Genomic DNA, 21773 nt, shown 5'->3' with positions numbered 1-21773 from the left:
CACGAACGAGGCCTCCAATGCTCAATAGAAAAATCTGAAATAATCCGGATCTGGCGGCACAAGCTAAACCGAACTGTTCCAGTGGATCCAAATCTCCGCATCAAGGTGTACCTCGAGGACAAAGAGATTCCGTAAAAAACAACGGTTCGAATACTAGGGATGCGGATACAATCCAACCAACGGAGTAGCCACGCTCTAGCCTTGCTCAAAACCACGACGATGCAAGTCTCCAGAATGATAAGGCGAGTTGCAAGCCGACGCGCCGGAATGAGAGAAGATGATACTTTTAAGCTGGTGCGCAGCTTGGTAGTGAGCAGGGTTACCCTACCAGAAGATGAACCTTCCCGAAGAGCAACAGGCCGAAATAATTTTAAGAAAAGCGTACAAGATGACGTTAAGGCTATCGATATTCACGTCAACGAAAAAGCTACTGGCCTTAGGGGTTCACAACACATTCCAAGAACATAAAGAAGCCCAACTAAAAGCCCAGACTGAGAGGCTGATGCAGACGCCGACGGGTAGGACGCTCCTGCAACAGCTGCAGGTTACACGGAACAGAACAGAGAAATGTCCAAGACAACAGACATTCCTGATGACATCCGCCGGAAGTTCCACGTGGCCCCCATACCTAAAAACATGAACCCCAACCTCCATCAAGGCAGGCGCCAAGCCCGAACGGATTACATACGCCGCACGTTCTCCTCCAAGAACAACACAGTGTACGTGGAAGCAGCCACACAAGATCCAAGGAAAGGACGAAGGGTGGCTGTAGTCATAAACTCAGACCTCTGAATGATCACCTGTGGCTCGCTACGTCATTGTACCGTAGCTAGCTGTCGCAGCTAGCTGTCGCTCTGGCTGCGGCGGAAGGCTTCCGGACGGGACTGTCATTTACAATAATTCCGACTCGCAAGAGGCCTGTTGACACTTCTTGAAAGGACGAATAAGCCACTGCGCACTCCGTGTACTCCTCCAGGTTCAAGGTGGCGTACCCCAACACCCTGAACATCCACCTAAGATTCAACACAAGATCCTGTGGGCCCCGGCGCGCTCGGGAATAGAGGGAAACACAGAGGCGGACAGGGTAGCTCGAGGCTATACTACCAACCGAGCACCCCATGATTCCGACCTCGAAGAACCCCCGCCAGTCGCCTCGGAATACTCGGCCACTTTGGCCTACTACAGGGGTATCAGGAAAAGGTACCCTCCGCCACACGAATCCCCGACGAGGGCAGAAGTCACCGACTGGAGACAACTGCAGACACGCACTTTCCCAAACCTAAACGTGCTGAGTAAAATTTATCCATCTCGATATACAGGTGCATGTCCATCGTGCCATCAAGAAAAACCCACCCTCTACCACACCACATGGGAATGCAAAAGCACAACGGCTGTCACCAGAATCAGAAACCCTAATGCGGAGCAATGGGAGGCACTGCTGGCCAGCGCCTGCTGTGAAGACCAGGGGCGGTATTCTCGTAACTGTCCTTTTTGAAAACGTCCCTTTTGAGTCCCTTTCATCGTGACGTACTTCCGGTTAAGCAATAAGCGTTAAGTTTGCCGCGCTTGCGTTACGTCGCTTCCGGCAGTTTGTTTTTAGCCAATCAGGGCTCGCCAAAAGGGACACTTTTGAAAGGGACGCAAAAGGGACAAAACTCGAGAATACCGCCCCAGATCGGTCTGATTCAGCGGGCACGCAAAGCAGCAGAGGCCGTTGGAGCCCTGGACCAAGGATGTACCACCCGTGCTGACCCCGTCGGGAACTGTCGCACGTGGCACGAGCCCTCGGTGGAGTGCCGCCCAACCACTAAAAAATATAAACATTTTGCCTCCCTCCCTCCTCAGTGGACACAAGCGTGATGATGATGATGATGATGATGATGATGATGATGATGATGATGATGCAGGCGATGACAGTGACAACGATGATGGTGATGTTTATAATAAGGTGATCAGGATGAGGGTAAACCAATAAGTTTCATCAGTCGATTACAGAAAATTAACAAGTGAAATCAAACTAGTTTATTATCAACAAATCAATAACAATCGGTTCACACTTTTAATCAGTAATAGCTTCAACTTCATCCTAAATTAACACCATTAGTGCGGTCGTCTCTCTTTTTTATTCTCTTTCTTCTTCCGTTTTTTTTTTTTTTTCGTGAATTTGCACTTTGCATCACTACGGCAATTAACGCGACTTTCACTATGAAGAGAAACAAACTATGAGGAAGACAAAACCGAAGTAAAGCGGAAATTAACATATTACTATACAATTTTCATCGTTTTAATATTCATTCACTCCGCAGATACGGGTTGCCCTTTCGCTTTCTGACTTTTTGTGAGTATTACAGTTTGTTGCTCGGATTCGCCATAGCAGCTGCAGGTTCATTGTCCAGTTCAGAATGCCCCGATTGCCTTTGTTCAGCCGAGCGAGCTGCCGCCCGGCTTCACGTGAACACGCCATCTGCGGCCACGCGCCCACTGTCCGAAGACGCCCCGCTTGTGAGTGGAAGAAAAAGAAAAAAACACTGAGCAGGTGCGACGAGGCACGCGAGCGGTGTAACTCAATCACGTCTCTTTGTATGTATACGCTGGCGTAGCTCGACCCCTTTCTGCGTTCCGCAAGCGATTGCGTTTGAATCCCGTGCTCGCGAACACAGCTGCGATATATTTTAGCACCATGGAAAGCAGGAGCACGGAATCCACGCTTATCGGCAGGTACGTTCGCTCAGTCTTGTATGCAAATGCGTGCTGCTGGCGTTCGATGGCCATCTTCTCGCTGCGCTTTGCTTCTGAGAAATTAGCTGCGTTAAGATGGGATGTTTTTAAGGGCTGAACGTCGGTTTGACACGCGCCGTATCGCGTAACTATTGCAGTGTCAATTGAACTATTGTAATATTTTTTTTCCTGACGTCTATAGGGATGGTTCCGTGTCATACTCAAAATCTTCGAAGAACAATCCGACCGCAACTAGGTAAGCGCTGGCGTCATTTGGTGTTCACTGCAAATATAAGTCCTTAGCTTAAGCCATGATTTCGTAGTAATGCGAGCCTTTTTTTTAACTTTTACACCGCGGCAGCCACTGGAGTGGCGTGCTCAGAAACCCGATTGATTGAGTGAGGTTAACGCGCTGACGCTACACACGAGGTGCGCCGTAGGGCCGTGGTGTAGGTCTCCGTATTAATTCTGACCACCTGGGGATCTTTAACGGGCGTCGAAATCTCGAACCATGGCCTCCGAGATCATCCCGCGCGCGTTTTGCAAAACGCGCACGGGAGAATCTCGGAGGCCATGCTCGACCACGCGGGCGTTTTCGCTTTTCGCGTCCATCGAACCCGCGTTCTTCGCCCATATAATCACAGCGAATCAGAAATTGGAAATGAGGGGCTCGGTGAATTAAGACAGAATTAGGGTTGGCAGTCAAGAAACCCTCGGAAAGCAAAGGGGGTTAATGCGGTAGGTCATAGAAACAGGTGAATTTTTTGAGGCAGAAATAAAGTGGTTTTCTTGACTGCCAACCCCTATTCTATATATATATATAGCGAATCAGAATAGGAAATGAGGGGCTCGTTGAAATAAGACAGAAATAAGGGTTGGCAGTCAAGAAAACCTCGGAAAGCAAAGGGGGGGATGGGTAGGTCATTGAAAGAGATAAAGAATTTGGGAAGAAAAAAAGAAAGCGGAGAAAAAATGCCCGCCGGGTGGGATCCGAACTGGAGGTCGTGGGTTCTGATCTCACCCGGCGGGCATTTTTTCTACGCTTTCTTTCGTTCTTTCTTTTCAAATTCTTTATCTGTTTCAATGACCTACCAAATCCTCCCCTTCGCCTTTCCGAGGTTTTCTTGACTGCCAACCATTATTTCTGTCATATATATATATATATATATATATATATATATATATATATATATATATATATATATATATATATATATAGTATAAGTAAAGAGTCGGATACACAGCAAGAACAATAACAAACAATGTTTACTTACGTAGCGGCAACGGGACTTGCCTTCATCAGAGTAAAGTTACATCATTTTGCTGTCGCAAACATTTTGAACACATTTAATATAGGTTTGCATAAAACTGTGAGAAAGAGCGGAAAATGTTTCGGAAATGGGGAGTGTGCATACAGTCAGGCTACGCCTATGTTACAACATCAACAAACAAACAAGAAAAATAAAAAGGGGGGGGGAGCGAGAGAGAGAAAATATATATATATATATATATATATATATATATATATATATATATATATATATATATATATATATATATATATATATATATATATATATAGTATAAGTAAAGAGTCGGATACACAGCAAGAACAATAACAAACAAGGTTTACTTACGTAGCGGCAACGGGACTTGCCTTCATCAGAGTACAGTTACATGATTTTGCTGTCACAAACATTTGGAACACATTTCTTATATAGCTTTGGAGAAAACTGTGAGGAGGAGCGGAAGATGTTTCGGAAACGGAAAGTATGCATGCAGTCGGGCTACGCCTATGTTACAACAACAACATCAAAAAAAAAAAAAAAGGGGGGGGGGGTGAACGAGAGAGAGAAAGGGGTCGTGTTAACAAAGCAGCGGTCAAGGTTGCACCATGACGGGGCAACGTTGCGGCGTGGGCTGCAAGTTCAGACAATGCGGGAAACTGGACAATCGCGGTTTCAAAAGAAAGAGAAGAGTATACAGTGGCCCCGTTTACATTGACCCGACGAGGGCGCGTTGAGTTGAAATAAAAGGGTTTTTTGGACTCGACGCACTCATGTATATAAAAAAAATTACATGGCTGTGTCACTTGCAACTAAAGGAAAAATGCATGACTGTGGAAAGTACGGAAAATTTGTTGGTGCATTGGTTCATGTTACTAGCTTGATTGCATGTGCATGACGTTAAAATCGCCATTATATATATCTTCTTATTCCCACACGCGTGACGGCACACTCTTTCGAATGGAGAAAGGCCCTTTTCGGCTTCATTGACCCTAAAGTATCCCTCATGTCTGCTTATTAGGCACTTTGATGTCCAGTTTAATCGGTGCAGTTATGTATAAGTTGTTCCCTTTAAACAATAAAGCATTTGGATGCTGTCGGTAAGAATAGGTAAATTAAAGATACTATTCATGGTTCGCAAATGTGCTAGGTCCTCAGCATGCCAGTCTAAATTTGAAAGCACAAGCGAGACAGTAAAAAAAAAAAAAAGTGCGAACTGTAACAAGATAGGAAAGCACAAGCGAGACAGTAAAAAAAAAAAAAAAGTGCGAACTGTAACAAGATAGTTTCGGTTCTGGTTTCGTCAACTTGAACCGTTGGACCGTTGGCTACGCCGTTCTTCTAGCTAGCCAAAGAACTTGAGCCTCCAGCCAGTCGAAGCCAGATGAGAAACGACTGCTGCAGAGCTGCAGTGAGCATTGAATATGTTTGGACGGCCGGTGCTGGTACGATGGTGATAGAAATGTGAATCGGAGACCCTGTAGAGTAATTCCTGCGTAGAAGATAGGCACATCGGTAAGCAACTTTCACGAGCTGTAAACTTCTGCTAAAGCGCAATACATCCATGGTAGCTTTTATCGGCTGCTGCTGCTGTTGTAGGCGTTGCTGCCAAACAGCTGCGACGCCGATATTCCAAGTCCTATCGCTAAATACACTTTATGAATGCAACATTCCTGTTTTGTGCTCACAAATTTTCATCACCTCATTGTTTTGCTTTCTGTTCTCGTAGACCGAAGCGCAAGAAAATGGAGTTTGCTGAGTTGATCAAGATAACCAAGGTTGATCGCGTTACTCTTCACGCGCCTCTCTGCACAAGCTTTGTGGGGACTCTGTCTCTTTCGAGTCATCACTCCATCTTCTCGTCACGCACAGATGATGACAAAGAACTGTGGGTAAGTAGCGCCATTTGGATATCCTGAGAGTGTTTTCCGTTTGTTTAGTAATGGAACTTCCAGCTGCCTGGTGCGTCATCCCAGCGTAAAGAGGTAACCACATACAGCGGCGGTGACGATCGAGCGACGCGAACAACATAACTCAATGGGCGACAGCGACAACGACGGGCCGTCGCCGTCGCTCTCTTTTTGCCGGCCAAAAGCAGCCCGCAAGCGAGTGACAGCGACGGTGGGCATTAAAGGCAGTGTGTTAAATTTTTTCTCTTGTCGCTGTCGCCCACACTACCTGTACCCATTGAGTTACGTTTTTCGCGTCGCTTGTCGCCGTTGCTGCATGTGGTTAACCACAGTTGATCCAATTAGAAGTGCAGTTGGTTCTAGTTTGTAAAATTGCGTTTTCGACGGTTCCAATTGGTCTTCCAGTGGGTTTTTTCGCCTAGATTACGCCTTTATAGCTTGTTGGGAAGTTGCTATCACCCCCTTCAAGAAACCTTGCCGACTAGCGTTTCTTTCTTTCTTCAAGCTGCTGCACAGAATGGTCGACACTGTGGAGAGACGAATTGGAGCCTTGTCTGGATCGCTGTTCCTGAAGTGCAAGGACTTCAGAATCATCCAGCTAGATATCACCGGCGTTGAAGCGTGTAACAACGTCGCAGACACCATTGAATGCCTTTCCGCCCTGGGTGAGTGCAATAAGTCTGAAGGGTGAAATCAAATGTGGCAGCAGATGCTGATGACATTTATGCCGTTCCTTCCACAGACAACCCAAAGTGGTTCCACCCTTTCTTCTATAACCCATCCTTTGTTATTATGGAGGACGGATGGTCAGCGTTCACGACTGAACAGGACTTTGCAAGAATCAAGCTGGTCTCTGATGATTGGAGAATATCAACCGTAAACCAAGACTTCTCGGTAAGAAGTGCCTCGTACAGCGAGTCATACTTACCCGGCTGTACAGTTACAAGCTTTATGACAGTAAACACGGAGCGCGTGCTGTGCAGTACATGCAGAGCGCTCTGGTGAGAGGCTGGTGCACTCCCACAGTTTGTGCGTTTAGCGGACGCACTCCCTGAAAGTTCTTTATCGCGTGGTTGCCTGCTGCAGTAGTTACGTCACAGCATCTGCAAATATAACACGTGAGGATAAAGCACTTTTATCACCCAATCGAGCTGCGAAAAACAAACCTTTGAATGTATTCGCTGTGTTTCTCTGCTTGATAAGAAGACCCTCATCTGCACGTGTCTTCTCAAGAATTGTTTCCAGATATCGTGACATAGCTGCCGCAGCCGACAATAGCGCAATCAACCGTAGTCAGGGGGTAAATCTGCCAAACGCACGAACTGCAAAAGCGCGCCATCCTATCGCTAGACCGCTCTGCATGTTTACTGTGATAAAGCTTCTGACTGTATCGTAAAAGTGGTGACACCTTATCTCTAAAGAATGTTTGAGACTGGAGGGGCTAGCTTAGACTTCAGGTGTAGTGCGTAATTGGTAATTGTATCTAGATTGCTTCATGACAGTGTAGAGAAAGCAACTTGTGCAAATGACCAATATGCATTTCCTATTGTTAGAAGCACGGTAGAACCTTGTTTACATAAACTTTTAACTTGAAAGTATTTTTTACATACATGCTGACTGCCTATGTGCTGCACATGTTTTTACTCCCGAATATCGGAAGGTATCTGCTAACTCTGGATAACTAGAAGCGCTGTCTGCAAAGATTGACGGATCACCTTCACTCAGACGTACGTGGTTTAGTTGAACTAAAAAGCTTCTCTGAGTGGGGCATTCACTTGCCTGGAGATTATGTTAGCAAGCAATAGTTGAGATTCTAGATAAACTAAATTTTTAAGAAAAAGATGTTGCACCTGCAGTCATACATGCCCTATTTTCAAGAATGCTCTAGTTTGCGAACTTGTGACTTGCATCTGCTCCCACATCATTTTACCACGCATCGTTATACTGCAGCCTGACAATTTCGTGAACATCAAATTTCTTCCCTTATACTGAAGACATCATTCTATTTCAGTTAATATTTTGTTCCTTACTTGCTTTGGTTGAATTTGAGTGTGAGATGCGCCTTTAAGATTTTTCTTTAGACCAAATTCAAATGCAGAAAAAATAAACCATCAATGTTTTTTAAGCCAAGTGATTTTGCATATATAATGGCAGAATCTTGTGTTTGCAAAAACAATGCATTTTAAAACACCCGTCTTGCAAACAGGCTAGGTTCTTGCTATTTTTCTTATTAGTATAAATGACAAGCTTCTGTGGTTGCACTTCAATTATGAAATGTGGTCTTTATAGGCTTATTGTGTGACATTGTTGGAATGTGCGACCTGTGCATTGGCATTCCTGGTGTTTCGCTTGTCTCAAAACTTCGCGTAACTTGGATTTTTTTTGCTGATTTTGGGACATTATGTTAATGGAGTTTTACGGCGGTGCAAGACACAGTTAGATGTGAAATTTTAAAGGTGATAGCCTTTCTTGTGCTACTTAAAACAGAAAATGTTTGTCTGTCTGTCTCTCTGTTCCTTGGTACAGCCATCCAGCCCAAAGGTAAAAGAATCCTTGAATAAGAAGTTCTTATAGGTGAAAACTTTCCGAACCGCTAAATGTGGAAACATACTAAATACCTGTCAACATTGTCAAGCAAAAAGCGAACATTACACACATTTGAGGCAAAACATCCATGCACAAGTGAAACTCAGTGTTATTTTAATTAAAAATGAATGTGTGCTTGATATTTGCCATAGCAAATAAAAATATGCGTTAAAAGCAATATTTTGTGCAAAAACTACAAAAAGTGCTGGGGACCTTGCGGCAATGTTCTAAGTTCAACAGTAATGAAAGGATCCGGTAGTTGGCACAGTCAACGGAATCTGGGGAAGGGGGGTGGAGGGAAGAGAGGTATTTACGTGGCAGAGGTGACAAAAGACTCTCGTCTTTCTACGACATTTGCAGCGAAGTGATCAGAAGTGCATCCAATTTTATAACACATTTTTAAAAATTAGCAAGAGGTTACTATATCAAAGACGACTTTGATATGCTATGTGAGTGTTCTCTCAAGTTCAGCATTCAGGGATTTGCTTTGTTTAATTTCCCATTTTATAGCATTATTTTCATTTGTTTATAACAAAAACAGAGCTAGCAATCCAGCTGTAACTATGAATGTACTAGATGTTTTATAGGCAACTCGACTCTTGGTAGCCGGCCTAGCAATATTTCATGGATGATGGAGAAGACGTCGCCGGCCTAATTGCCCAGCTGTGGCCAAATGAAGTGGTTCTGTCTGTCTGTCTGCCTGTCGCATTTGCAGGAATAGAGTACGGCTATTTTAACATAAATTAACTAATGTACACAGAAGTGCCCATCATATTCATGTCAGTTTTCATTTGGAGAAGTGCAGTAGTTCCGTTTGGCTGACAGACTGCGCTGAACACCATATGAGCAAGTTTGCAGAGTCCCATTGAAGCAGTTCGTAAAAAAGATAGTATGTCCGGTAAAAAAATTTATTGGTAAAAAAGCGCAGTGTGTTGTCTTTAAACATGAATTCTACTAAAGAGCAAATGTTGCATGAAAAAAAGGGAAGCTTCTGACAATATTGTGCATCCTCCTTTTTTATTCAAGAAGCTCTACGTAAATATTGTTCTTTTCTTTATAAGGGTGTTAAAAAAAGTGTATTGTTGTTTGCCATGTGGAGCTAATCATAAGGTACTCCTCTTCTCAAATGGCAGGCTTTTTTTTTTTTTTTTTTCATTTGGAGACATGCTGTAGTTATGTTTGGCTGACAAACTGCACTGAACACCATATGAGCAAGTTTGAAAAACTCATTGAGGCAGTTTATAAAAAACTAATATGACCGGTAACAAATTTATTCGAAAAAAAAAAAGCAGTGGGTTGTCTTTGAGTTGGCATGCTACTAAAGAGCAAATGTTGCATGAAAAAAATAGAAGCTTCTGACATTAATGTGCATCCTCCTTTTTCATTTAGGGAGCTAGTATCCTGTAGGATAATGGTGTCATTAAGGTTAATATCCTTTTTTGCTTTATAAGGGTGTTAAAAAATGGATGTTGTTCCTTGCCTTATGGAGCTAATCTTAAGATACTCCTCTTTTCAAAACGGGAGGCATTGCCTGTATTGGTTTAATTCTTTTTTTCTCTCTCTCTTTCTTTTACGCACTCATTTCAGGTATGTCCGACTTATCCGGAGCAGGTAATTGTGCCGAAGCGGATAGAAGATAGCGTCCTCCTGACTTCAGCGTCCTTCAGGCAGATGGGCCGTTTTCCCGTGCTTAGCTACTTTCACAAGAAAGCAAAGGTTCGTGGCTTGCTCTGGTTCCTACCTCCCGACAGCAGTTTTGTATGTCTCCCTTTATTCATGAGTGTGAGATATAAAAGCGTGCACTAGAGCCACTATTGTAGACCCCTCAGCGACTGACACTCTCATTAAACATAAATACCGACAAACGAACCCATGGGCTTTTACATTTCTTGTAGCAGCGTTCTGCTGTATGAGCTTGCTGTCTTTCACCTGTAACATACTAGGAGGGAATGTTTATCTTTGAACCCTTGTTTTCTTGGAATCATCAGGATCATCATTCTTATTAAAACAGTGATGGTATTCATCTTGGCAACCATATACATGGTAAAATGTTCTGCAAAGGAAATCGCTTAATAAACGTGACATCTTCATTGCCTTCGTTTTCTATATGGGACCCCTCCGTGACTGACACCCTCATTAAACATAATTCCTGACAAACAAGCCCATGGCCTTTTAGATTTTTGATAGCAGCATTCTGCTGTACAAGCATGCTGTCTTTCACCTGTAAAGTACAAGGCACCTTGTGAGTAGAATATCATTATTGAAAATCTTCCGGTGTATGAGGCATGAAGTTTACAGATGTTCTTTTCTGGCGAGATTGTAGTACAGCCACAAAAGGGACAGGCATACATGAAGACATGTATGTTTTGATTATTTAATCAGAGGATAACATCCCGTTCTGCTGTCAAGGAGCAGGGCCCGATGTAAGGAACAAAACTCTTCCCAAACCCGCCGCGGTGGCTCAGTGGCTAAGGCGTTGCGCTGCCGAGCACGAGGTCGCGGGTTCGATTCCCGGCCGCGGCGGCCGCTTTTCTGATGGAGGCGAAAAGCAAAAACGCCCGTGTGTACGAGATTTCGGCGCACGTTAAAGATCCCCAGGTGGTCTAAATTAATCCGGAGCCCTCCACTACGGCGCGCCTCATCGCCTGCGTTGCGTCGGCGCGTTAAACCCCACAATCAATCAAATCAATCAAATCAATCAAAACTCTTTCCAAAAGGGGCATAAGGAGCAAGATCATGACGGGGTATGGAGGCACAGGCAGTATTGTTGCAGACCAGTGAATCTGGTGAAGCCAGCGAATCTGATAAAGACCAGCGAATCTGGCGTGGTAAAGCTTACAACTGCACCAAGTGTGCTGCAAGAATGACTCATTCATTTGAATGCTTTGAACGCTTCGGGCAATGTGGGGGAACTTGTCAATGAAGAAAAAAAATTGTGAATATGAGGCATGTGGCATGATCAGAGTTGAAAGCCATAATTTTTTAAAATCTGCTAGATTCCAACTTCTGGCTGTAACTGATTTTCTCATTGAAAAGTTTGCCTGATTCATTGATTGTGGGGTTTAGCGCGCCAACGCGACACAGGTGATAAGGCGCCGTAGTGGAGGGCTCTGGATTAATCTTGAACACCTGGGAATCTTTAACGTTCGCCGAAATCTCGAACACACAGGTGTTGGTGCTTTTCGCCTCCATCAGAAAAGTGGCCGCCGTGGCCAGGAAATAGTTTGCCTCTGTTATTTATTTGATTTAGAAGAAGAAGAAGTTTATTGTAAAAGAGGAAGGTTACATGTGAAGATATATCCAGACGAGGGTCCCATAGTTGATACTGCACCGGGACCCTCGATACATAATTACATAGAAAAAATGCAATGAAAGCAGCTAAAGACAATTTAAATAATCACAAGTCTCAGAGTTGCACTTACAGAGCCAAAATGACAACAGAGCAATGCAAACCAAGAACTGATGTCGTAACATTACCAGACAGACTAAACAGACCAGACAGACTAAAAGACAACAACGAGTACTTGTCTTCCTCTTTGTGTGATCATCCTTTGTCTTTGTTTCTAACTCTTGTTCCAGACAGCACTGATGAGGTGTAGCCAGCCCCTGGTTGGCACAACGCTGCGGAGGTCCTACGAGGATGAGAACCTGCTCAAGTCTGTGCCAATGAGTGGAAAGAAGGGGTACATCATTGACACCCGAGCACCAAATGTCGCCCAGTTGTCGAAGACAAAAGGTATGCGCAGCTCAGAGGCATCAAAATTCTATGAAGTACCGTTAAATTGAGAGTTTAAAACACTGGAGCATTAACTGGGATTCGACAAACCCCTTAGCAAAGGGCTCTGCGTTAGTTGGTACCAGTGGGGTGCCTTATGAGTGCTTACCGCATTGGGGTTTTTTATTTTGTTTCTGTAAAAAACACGGTTACGAGGGCAGGGATTCGAACCAGCGACCCCACCCTCAGCAGCAGAATCTTTTACTCGTTGAGCCCGAAATTCGGGGAATAGGGCTTAGGTCACTGCTCCAACAATGCTGATTTTGAGGTTAAACTTAATGATGTATTCGGGGAGTTATTATAGTCAAGAGTGGGGTAGAAATTGCATAGCATAGGTGCAAAATGAAAGTGCAAAGTCCTGATTCGTGGGTCTTGTGAAGGGGAATTTTCATGTGAGTGTCCATTGGGATTGCAGCAAGCTGTGATCTTTAATTTTACAGGTTACTGGAAGTAATTACTGGAATTTTACTGGAATTTACTTCCAGTTTTACTGGAACTTTACTGGAATTTACTGGAATTAACTTCCAGTAATTACTGGAGTAATTACTGAAAGTAATTACTGGAAGTAATGCATTCGAAGAACTGGATGCAAGCTCACCATGCATTCATTTTCAAAATGGTTATTTTCTTAATGTAGGGAGAGTTTGACTACAAATGTATTGGCCAGGGTAATAATACTGACAGCACTCTTAAAGGGGCCGTGTTAGAATCATACTGACAGCACTTTCAACATAAACTTCACTCAAATAAGCTATACAATTAAGAAAAAAGGGAATGGCCATGACCCATTGCCGGCAAAATCAAACGCAAATCAGGCAGGGCTTGTAAGCTTGGCGAACGAGCTATTTGCGCTTAAATTTAGGGCAAATTCTTTTTGTAGCAGTAAGAATCGTGGGACAAACAGTGGAAGTTAGAAAGCACACATAAACATAGAAGTACCGATGCGTACTGCTGTTGGTACTGCGCACACTATGCTTGTTTTAGCTGCACAACAGCGCAGCACTTTGGGGTTGTCTCAGGCGACACTGGCCGATTGGTGTACGCAACGGTGTTTTACTGCGACCATATTTGTCAAGTGAACACCATGTTTCATAAAATTATTATTTTCTACCTTAACAAAAACAAGCCAGGTGCAGATACGGTCACAAACAAGGCAAAAAGCATCGTTTGCTTCAGGACAAGCGCTGGGGGCACTACAAAACGCAAAATCTTTCGAATAAAACAAACTTGTATTTTGTCTGCACGGCCCCTTTAAAGGGACACTGAAGTGATATGTAAACATTGCGGGATTACTAGCGCAAATTGTAGTCCGGAGTCCCCAGGCCATGTTTCGACCACTCTAGGCGCGTTTACGCGATTTTATTTAGTAGAAAAACTAATTCGAAAACGCTGTCCTCCTCTCTTTACGCTCGCCCATTTTCTGTGGCGTTTTCGTGTGACGTCAGGAGGGGATGAGCTGGCAATTGGCTGCGCCACGGCTGCGCTACTGCACGGCTCCCCGGCCGACAGAGTCAGTCGGCCCAGCGTTTCGTCCGCCGGCCGCCGGCGGGTCGTCGCAATCAAGGAGGTTAAAAAAAAATTGCTTGGTCGCAATTCGTTCGCTTAGTTGAAACGAAGCCAGGACACGTTTGTGAATGGAAGAATGTGCCTTTCTTTACTTGGTTTGTTTGTACACTGTATCTAGCTCCAAGTCAAGGTCGCTTCACACAAGCGCTGCACATGCGACGCTTCGCTGACTGGTACGCCAGTAGGAAAATATAAGGCCTCTTGAAGGCGGGAGAAGAGTCAGCGAAGTCAATATAGGTACTAAGGAAATAAAATCAACTGATATTTTTACCGTACAGCGTAAAACTAGGGCGCGGGAAGCACTTTTTTGCGGTGGGCAAACAAGCACAGCGGTCAGCAGCACGACTACGCATCTGCAAACGCTTTTCCGTCTACGAAATGCAATTGCTAGACGTGAGCTACTGTGGAAACTCGGGCGACGCTTACTGCACGATCGCAGTACAACAAATAGTCACCTAAGCGGCTTGAAATGCGAAAACTAAATAAAAGTGTAAACAGGTTGTACAATATATACCCTATATTAGCAAGGCATTCGCGTCCCGCTCCGTGGCCTAGCGGTCTGGGGCGTTAGGAATTCACCGCAAATGTTTTGCGAGTCACGAGTTCGAATCCCCGCGGGTACGTGCTTTTTTTTTTGGAAGTTAACTTTTTTGTTTTCCGCCGATGTTTTCTATATTGAGTTCACCTTTTTTGGGGCCGCAACGTTCATGGCTACACGAACTAGTTCACAAAACGCGCGCAGGCTGGCACTGGCGCGCTAGCGAGTTCTCGTTGGCGTGCTGTTGCCATAAGCACCGACTGCTTGCAGGCAGTGGGCACAGGCCAGAATGAACAGACCCTTGGCCTGGTGCGAACACGCTTTTTACGATACAGGCATGAGGGAGGCAAGCTCCAAATATGGGGGAAAAGCGCATGACATTTGGGCGTCTGCGGGTACGCGGAGGGCGTTCATGCACTGCGTAGGTCTCGGCTAGTGAATGCTACGACTACAAGCCGTCCTGGGAGGCTTATCTTGTGCATTTTACAGCCGACAACATGGCAGAAGCGCGGTACGATGATTACTGAGATATTGAGAATGCCCATCCAACAAAGCCATTGGTTATGTTTTACAGAACCGAAACCGAAACTTGTGTGATTGCTAACCTTGGGCATCGTCCAATCACGGCGCCCCTCCTCTCAACGTCACAGCCTTAGTTGGTGCGGCCGCCGCAAACCGCGCATGGTAGTTTTTCTTCTTTCGCGCTTTGTAAAATAATTACCGATTTGTCAACCGGATAAACGATGAAAAGTGTGCTAATTTGAGCCAGTCTACGCAGTGCAAGCAAAAACGGGAGCTTGACAAATTCACTTCAGTGTCCCTTTAAAGAGAACCTTCTGCCACTGAGGCTCAGTGGCTAAGGTATTCTGTTGGTTCTGAGCAGGAGGTGGGAAATTCGAATTCTGATTTTGGTTGTTTTAGTTCTCCCTATGGTGAAGTACGAGAACTCCTGTGTGTGCTACAGTAGGCGTTAGTACCCCTTTCGTGTACATTGACGGACAAATGAAACTCGAACACAAATGTTCAACCACAATGAACTACACAATTCCTTTCTGTGGATGACACTTAAAGGGGCCCTGAAAGGCATTTTGAGCACACTAAATGAACTAGCGCAATCGTTAGATTGGGTCGTCAACGTCACCTGTGCCAAGTATTACTCTTACGCGCAGCGGAAAGCTCACACTTTTGTTGCAAAGTTTGTCGCCCTTTTCTCACCCTTTCCTTCGTGTTTTTGGACGCCGCCATCTTCACATGTCTACATCATCGATTCCCTGATGTTCGTCACGAGGTAGAAATCCTGCTATTGGGCGGCTTTTTCACGCACTTCCGGCAAAGAGATGTGTCGTCTGCTCAGCATCGGCTCGCCGGCTGATCTGCCAGCGGAGTGCCGGAGTGCTTTGACATTTTACGACAAACGAAACAAGTGTAAACAAAGGCTCAACCGTTTGTATTGAATGCAACACGGCCATAAAACGACATGGATTTTATCTTACGTGAGTACGTACCATAAAGAAAGCCCCGTGGCACTTCTTTGGTGCAATCGCAGAGAACGCCCTGAGCCGAATGCCCGGGTTTGACGCGTACATTTTATTCAACTTCAAAACAATCCACAGATGCGTTTCGAACGAACGCACCGTCACAACATGCGTTTTCAAGTCTGAACCGCGATTGACAGACGATGGGTTGCCTCCTCCTGCCCGTCGTAAATTCGGCACTCACCTTACACCCGGTTTGCGGGGACGAACAGCAAGTCACAACTCTGGCGCGCAAGCGAGAAGGCTTTTAGCCAGGCACACTACACATACCCCATGCGAGGTTGAGTGGTACGTCGTTCGAGAAAGCTAATCCAGACCATGGGAAGCACTATCCACCAGCGGAAGTACAATGTCGCATTTCATCGCGAAACGAAGGCGTCCACAACACACAGGAGGCGATGCACACACACACACACACAGCTTCGGTCGCTTCGGTCGCTTCGGCTTAGCTGCAAGCTTCGTTCGGACAATCAGCGATGCTACGACGATACAGAGCTGCGTGAGGACGACGTGCTAACCACTTCACGTATTTAAAAACACAGGGGCAAAGAACTAGGTTCATCGGAAGCAAAAAATCTCCTCCATTATAGTGCCTTTCAAATATACTGGCTACTGTGCCGAGGGCGGGCTCCAGGCGGACGCCGGGAGCGATGTACGCGGACGGCTGCCGCTTGGGGCGCTGCCGTGCGGGAGTGTGCGCGTTCGTCCGGCCCGAGCAGATCGCGCGGTTACCTCCGAGCTGCGTAGCAGACGGCAGCGGCAGAACTTCCCATTCCCGCTTGCGACGAAAGCGAGCGAAAGCGACAGGAATTCTGTCGCGCGACGAAAATTTGTCCCGACCATTCGACAAAAACGATCGTCGCGCGACAAAGCGACGGCATTCCTGCCGCTTTCACTCGCTTTCGTCGCAAGTGCGAACGGGCTTTTATGCGCAATCTCCGCCCCACATAAAACAAGCTCTTGCTTGTCGCCTGAGCATACAGTTGATATCTGACTACGTTACACTGTGCTTGCCAGTGTATTTAAACGATGTCACTAGGTTTGAAACGTACGCGCTCGGCGTGCAGCTTTGTAAACGCAAGCGGTCTCACATACGCACGCTATTTTGCTGCTAATAGAGTTTTAGTACAGCGTTTGTGGCCTTTGCATACGCTAAACGCTAAATTTTTGCGTCCCGCTACGTAAACACCGCGAGGGGAGTTTGTTTTAGTAGAGCGTCTCATCAGTTTTGCGTAGCGACACACTAATGCATACGGCGCCATCTGTCAAATGTTTTCCGAAATGTCTCGCCGGCTGATCTGCTAGCGGAGTGCCGGAGTGTTTGGACATTTTACGACTATCCAAACAAGTGCAAACAAACGCTTTCCCGTCAGTGTTGAATGCAACACATGGGTGCAGCTTGCCAGAACACGGGTTCTTGCTGATTGAGTGCGGCGTTGGTTTGCTCTGCGCCTTCCCGTTCATCGCCGCTGATAAAGCGATCCGATCCGGCGCGTTTTGTGCACGGGTTCTGTGTCGGTTGAAAATGTCTTTTTTCACATGCCGCCGGTAGTAGGAATTATAACCACCGCAAAATAACACCCGGCACCAGCGGGGCCACATCTGAGACCGCGCTTTTTGGATAAACAGTGCGCGATGCACCAAAGGGAACGAGCGCACGATTCTCCCCGCGCGGCTGCGAGTTCGCCGCCGATACCAACTGCCGCTACGTACACCGCGAAAGGGCAAGGCCAGGCCGCACACATGCGGCCAGGCCTTTCGTTCGCTTTTCCAGCCTTTAGAGGAGTGTCCATGGTGTCTACAAAGATGAAAAAGCCGAAAGAGCTGGCGCGTAGCAGACGGCAGTCTGTGGGAGCGCAATAGAGGAAGTACGTCACCGCTGAGGAGCGGAGCATCATGGGAGGGGAGGCCAACAGCGAAGAAACAGTTGAAAGGAGGAGGAAATACGGCGCGACGATTATGCGCGGTTTTTGATTTACGATTTCTCAGCTAATACTCATCGCTTTAACAAAATTCTTGCAGAAGGAGATTGCTAATACATTGCTTTATTTGGTTACATGTACATCCATGCATCGGCGGAAGGCATTTCAGGACCCCTTTAACTAAGTAATTAGCAATTGTAATAACACCATTGCATACCCATACATGCCCAAGCTATGGTTTAATCTCTTAATTTTACTTATTTTGGTTCATGTTACTACTATGCATCGTGCAGCTGAAGTGTGTGGCTTGAGAGATTAAGCTCTGAGCTTAAAATTAACCATTTTTAAAGTTTGTGGAGGCATGCTGAGTGCACATGAAGGGATTGAACAAGAACTGTTTGAGTTCTGAATTCCCCAGCATTCCCATTCCCTAATTCGTGCTGCAATGAAACCATTGGGGCCGTTTCTGAAAAGCAGTTGCATTGCATGGCTGTTTTAGGGGGCGGTTGCGAACCAGAGGTGCACTACCCAATGTGGACCCGGGTGCACAAGCCAATCGAGCGACACACGGCTCTGCTGGAGTCTCTCTCTAAGGTGGTTGAAGGTGAGCGTCATGTTCAAGCTACCCTCTTTTATTTTTTAACCTTTCCTTCCCTTCTCAGCATGTCCTTATGCTAGAAAACTGGTCCAGTCTTGCCAGACATGAGCGTACTTCCCATGCAGGTTCTGTTATGATGGCTTGCCTTCAGAAGGTGCCATTTGTATCGCAGAAGGTTTGCTGTGGCATGAAACGAGATAACACTCGTGCTGCTTTCACAGCAGACTGCTTCTTGAGCCAACCTCAAACCTCATACTAGTCCACACAGATAGCTTTTAAGTGGGACCTTTTAATTTTCAAAAGTGCGTAGCCCTGAGTGAAAGACATCCAGTTGAGACGAATTTCCGATAATATGAACAAAATGTTGGTATTTCCTTTGAGTCCTTTACGGCAGTCTACTGTGATACCATAAAAAGTCTAATTAGAGGTCTATCTTGTAAGAGTAGTGCCTTTTAGGGAGGCAGGCTGTATTAGGTAACCTCAAACTACTACTTTAACCCATAGCTGGCATTATACTCTGAAAATGCTGGCCCTGAAAGTACAGTTGAACTTCGTTAAGACCACCTGGGTTCTCAAACCAGACCTTGTTGCCTTTTTCTGTAATGTGGCATGCAGTCTTGTGTCGACTTGTTTGACTGGAAGTTAGATGTGACATTATTCACATGTGGAAAATCAATAAACTTCTATAAAAACCACTGAGCACTGCTATAAAAAAAAACTGCTGTAAAAACTACTACTATAAAAAACCTGGTGGCAGATAATTGCCTGCTCTAACAATGTTAAATTGAGAGGCAGACTATGCAGAAATACGAGGTTAGTCTTGCAAGCTCTGAACAGAGGCGCACTGCTGACTGTACCTGTCCACTTGTCGATGTGGCTTTATTCGGCTGAACTTCAGATTATGGTGCTGTCGTTAAGCGCAGTGTGTACTCAAAGCTTCCAAGCTTCCTTGTGCTTCATTCTGGAGCACATAAGTTACGATAAGCAAAGAGTATCTGTACACAAGTTCTGTCGCAGCCTTCCTTTCCGTAACCTCCAGACCCATTGCAACCTAGGGGCTTTCATGGTCTGTATGCCATACCAGGAATGGCGGTTTTTGTTTCATGCCAACCTATGTTTTGTTTTCCTGCTGCCTGAGTTGGCATTGTTTTTGTGAAACATTTCAGTTCTTTCCTGTTTTCCCCAAGTTCTTCTTGACCTTGCCGTCTTATTGTCCTTTCTCTCCCTTTTGTGCTCATTTATGCCTGTAAAAAGCATGAATTTAGATTAGAATGTCGTGGTTTAAGCTTTGCACTACAGGAAGCAGCACTTGTGACTCGGTGGTGGTGTGCGGTGGTTTAAGCCGCATTTGGCCCGCAAGCACAGTTTCATGAATTCACCTCCATGCAAAACAAAACCTTCCGTGCAGTGGTTAACACACTGTTCCACATTGAAAAAACTGAGCTGTGGCGTCAGGTACAATGGAGAATTCCACTAAGCACTTTTTGGGATATTACTTGTATAACTGGTCCCCATTGTGATAGAGAAAAAGTTTGCAACTGTGTCAGCTTGAAAGAACTGTACTTGTGTGTTTCATCCGGTGCACTTCATAGATTTTCAGCAACTAAGCATATACAGTTTTTTACTTGTACTTTCTGTCCACCTGTTCATTTTAGTGGCGCATTGGCTGCCAAAGATTCATTCAAAAGAAATTAATATGGCCATTAGTAGCCCTCAAAATTCATTTCCCATTAAAATTGACTGAATAAGTTTTGCTAGTCAATGAAAAGTGGGACCACCCATGTTAGGCATTTGTAACAATCAGCAGACATAGCAGGGAAGATACTTTAATGATATTTCTTTTGATCACCTCATGAACCTAACAACTGCTGGTTATTAATGCGGTTACAGAGCACACTTTCCTGTTTCATTTGTACACCTGCCAAAATAAGTGACTTGTTTGCCCGTTGGTTAACTTTTTTCTGTTCTTTCCTCACTAACACACTGCCCTATTCTGCACTGGGAGAGCAATGCAACTAGTGATGTGTTTGTGAGTGTCGATGCAAGGGGACACCGCATCCTCGACTTACTGGTCTCTGTCTTTCTCTCTCTCTCTCTCTGCCGTTCTTCTCGCCCCGTCTCCTTTTTCTGTGGTTTGCTTCCGTCGTAAGAAATCTACCCCCTGAGTGACGGAGTAAGCACTAGTCCGAACGGAGCGGTGGCATTAATGAACAGTTTGCCGTTTGTTTCAAGATTGAGAGGCAAGTTTTCATTTCGAGCCTGCCGGATTGCTGGACCTGCACGCTCCCTCTCTGTTCAGTGTGGTGCAATCCGTTTCCTGTGCGGCAGCAGCGGGTCCGTGCTGTGATCACCGGCGCTTCCTTCAGTTTCTTTCATTTGATTTTCATTGGCACTGTATCGTATTACCGTGGTCTATTGATTGCAGTCTGGCTGTTTTGGGAATGCTCAAATGCATGATGTGCACGGCATGCTTTCGTAAGTACATTTTGCACCATCAAAAAATGCTTGATTTCAGCTCGTGCATAGCAGCATGCTGTTAGCCTCTCTGGACTTGCCTGTTGCCCCTGGGCAGAATGGTAATGTTGAACAGGATACAAGAAATGTTTGTGAAACAACGTTACACAAACATGAGGTTACCATTGTTTGCATTTTAGCGTAGATATTATGTGAACGAATCGATGAACAAACCGATAATCGACGAAATTATGTGAACGAAACGGAATTATGTAGAAATTATGTGAACGAATTGATAACTTCTATATGACTTACCTAGTATGATCGGGCAGCGGAGTTGTCCCGATCACAGGTGTCAGCTTATTACTGGTTTTATTTGTTTCTTCCTTATCCAGACGAGAGCAGTTTGTTGAAATCTGGTTATCTTATACACATGCTTAAAACGCACTTTTTGCGTTTGACTTTATTGACCCTACAAAAATCGCTATTTCCATGCAAGTTATTTTCCTTTAGCTGCTCCTACCTTCCTATTGCAGCCATGCATATTAGAGGCATTTCAGCTGTAAAAATTTACAAATTTGCTTCCGTTTAATCAAAAATAAGATTACTTGTTTTGATATAAAGAAATGTGAGGTCTTTAAAAAGGGTTTTTAGTCATTGCACAAACCTCTTAATGCAGAATGTATTTTGGAGAAAGTGCTGTGCTTCCAGCCATATGTTGTTCTCTGCTTACATGTCGCTTCATCTCATTATAGTCTTCTCTGTATGTCTGGCCTCCTCAGATTTGCTCTCCTAATGGCCTGTTTTAAATGTGCAAGATCCCCAGGAGGGGGCTGTGTTGTGTGCTGTACGTTATGTCTGTGATACACGTCCCACCCGCTCCTC

At 45.1% G+C, this 21773-nt stretch overlaps 1 protein-coding gene across 2 annotated transcripts in view; it reads left to right on the top strand.

Moving 5' to 3' along the window:
- Positions 1 to 5367: 5367 nt before the first annotated feature.
- Positions 5368 to 21773, top strand: part of LOC144152218 (myotubularin-related protein 9) — a 39168-nt gene continuing 22762 nt past the window's right edge. For both annotated transcript variants that reach the window (XM_077683447.1, XM_077683446.1), the window contains exons 1-7: positions 5368 to 5519; positions 5734 to 5896; positions 6420 to 6579; positions 6657 to 6808; positions 10088 to 10216; positions 12080 to 12236; positions 18336 to 18440. In XM_077683447.1, coding sequence (XP_077539573.1) covers positions 5750 to 5896; positions 6420 to 6579; positions 6657 to 6808; positions 10088 to 10216; positions 12080 to 12236; positions 18336 to 18440 — 850 coding nt within the window. In that variant the 5' untranslated portion in view covers positions 5368 to 5519; positions 5734 to 5749. The remainder of the gene's footprint in view (positions 5520 to 5733; positions 5897 to 6419; positions 6580 to 6656; positions 6809 to 10087; positions 10217 to 12079; positions 12237 to 18335; positions 18441 to 21773) is intronic.

The sequence above is a fragment of the Haemaphysalis longicornis genome, unplaced genomic scaffold (genome assembly GCF_048455015.1).
Source record: "Haemaphysalis longicornis isolate Haplotype H1 unplaced genomic scaffold, Haemaphysalis longicornis Haplotype H1 scaffold_9, whole genome shotgun sequence".
Taxonomy (NCBI): Eukaryota; Metazoa; Arthropoda; class Arachnida; order Ixodida; family Ixodidae; genus Haemaphysalis; species Haemaphysalis longicornis.
This window is presented reverse-complemented; position numbering and strand designations above follow the sequence as displayed.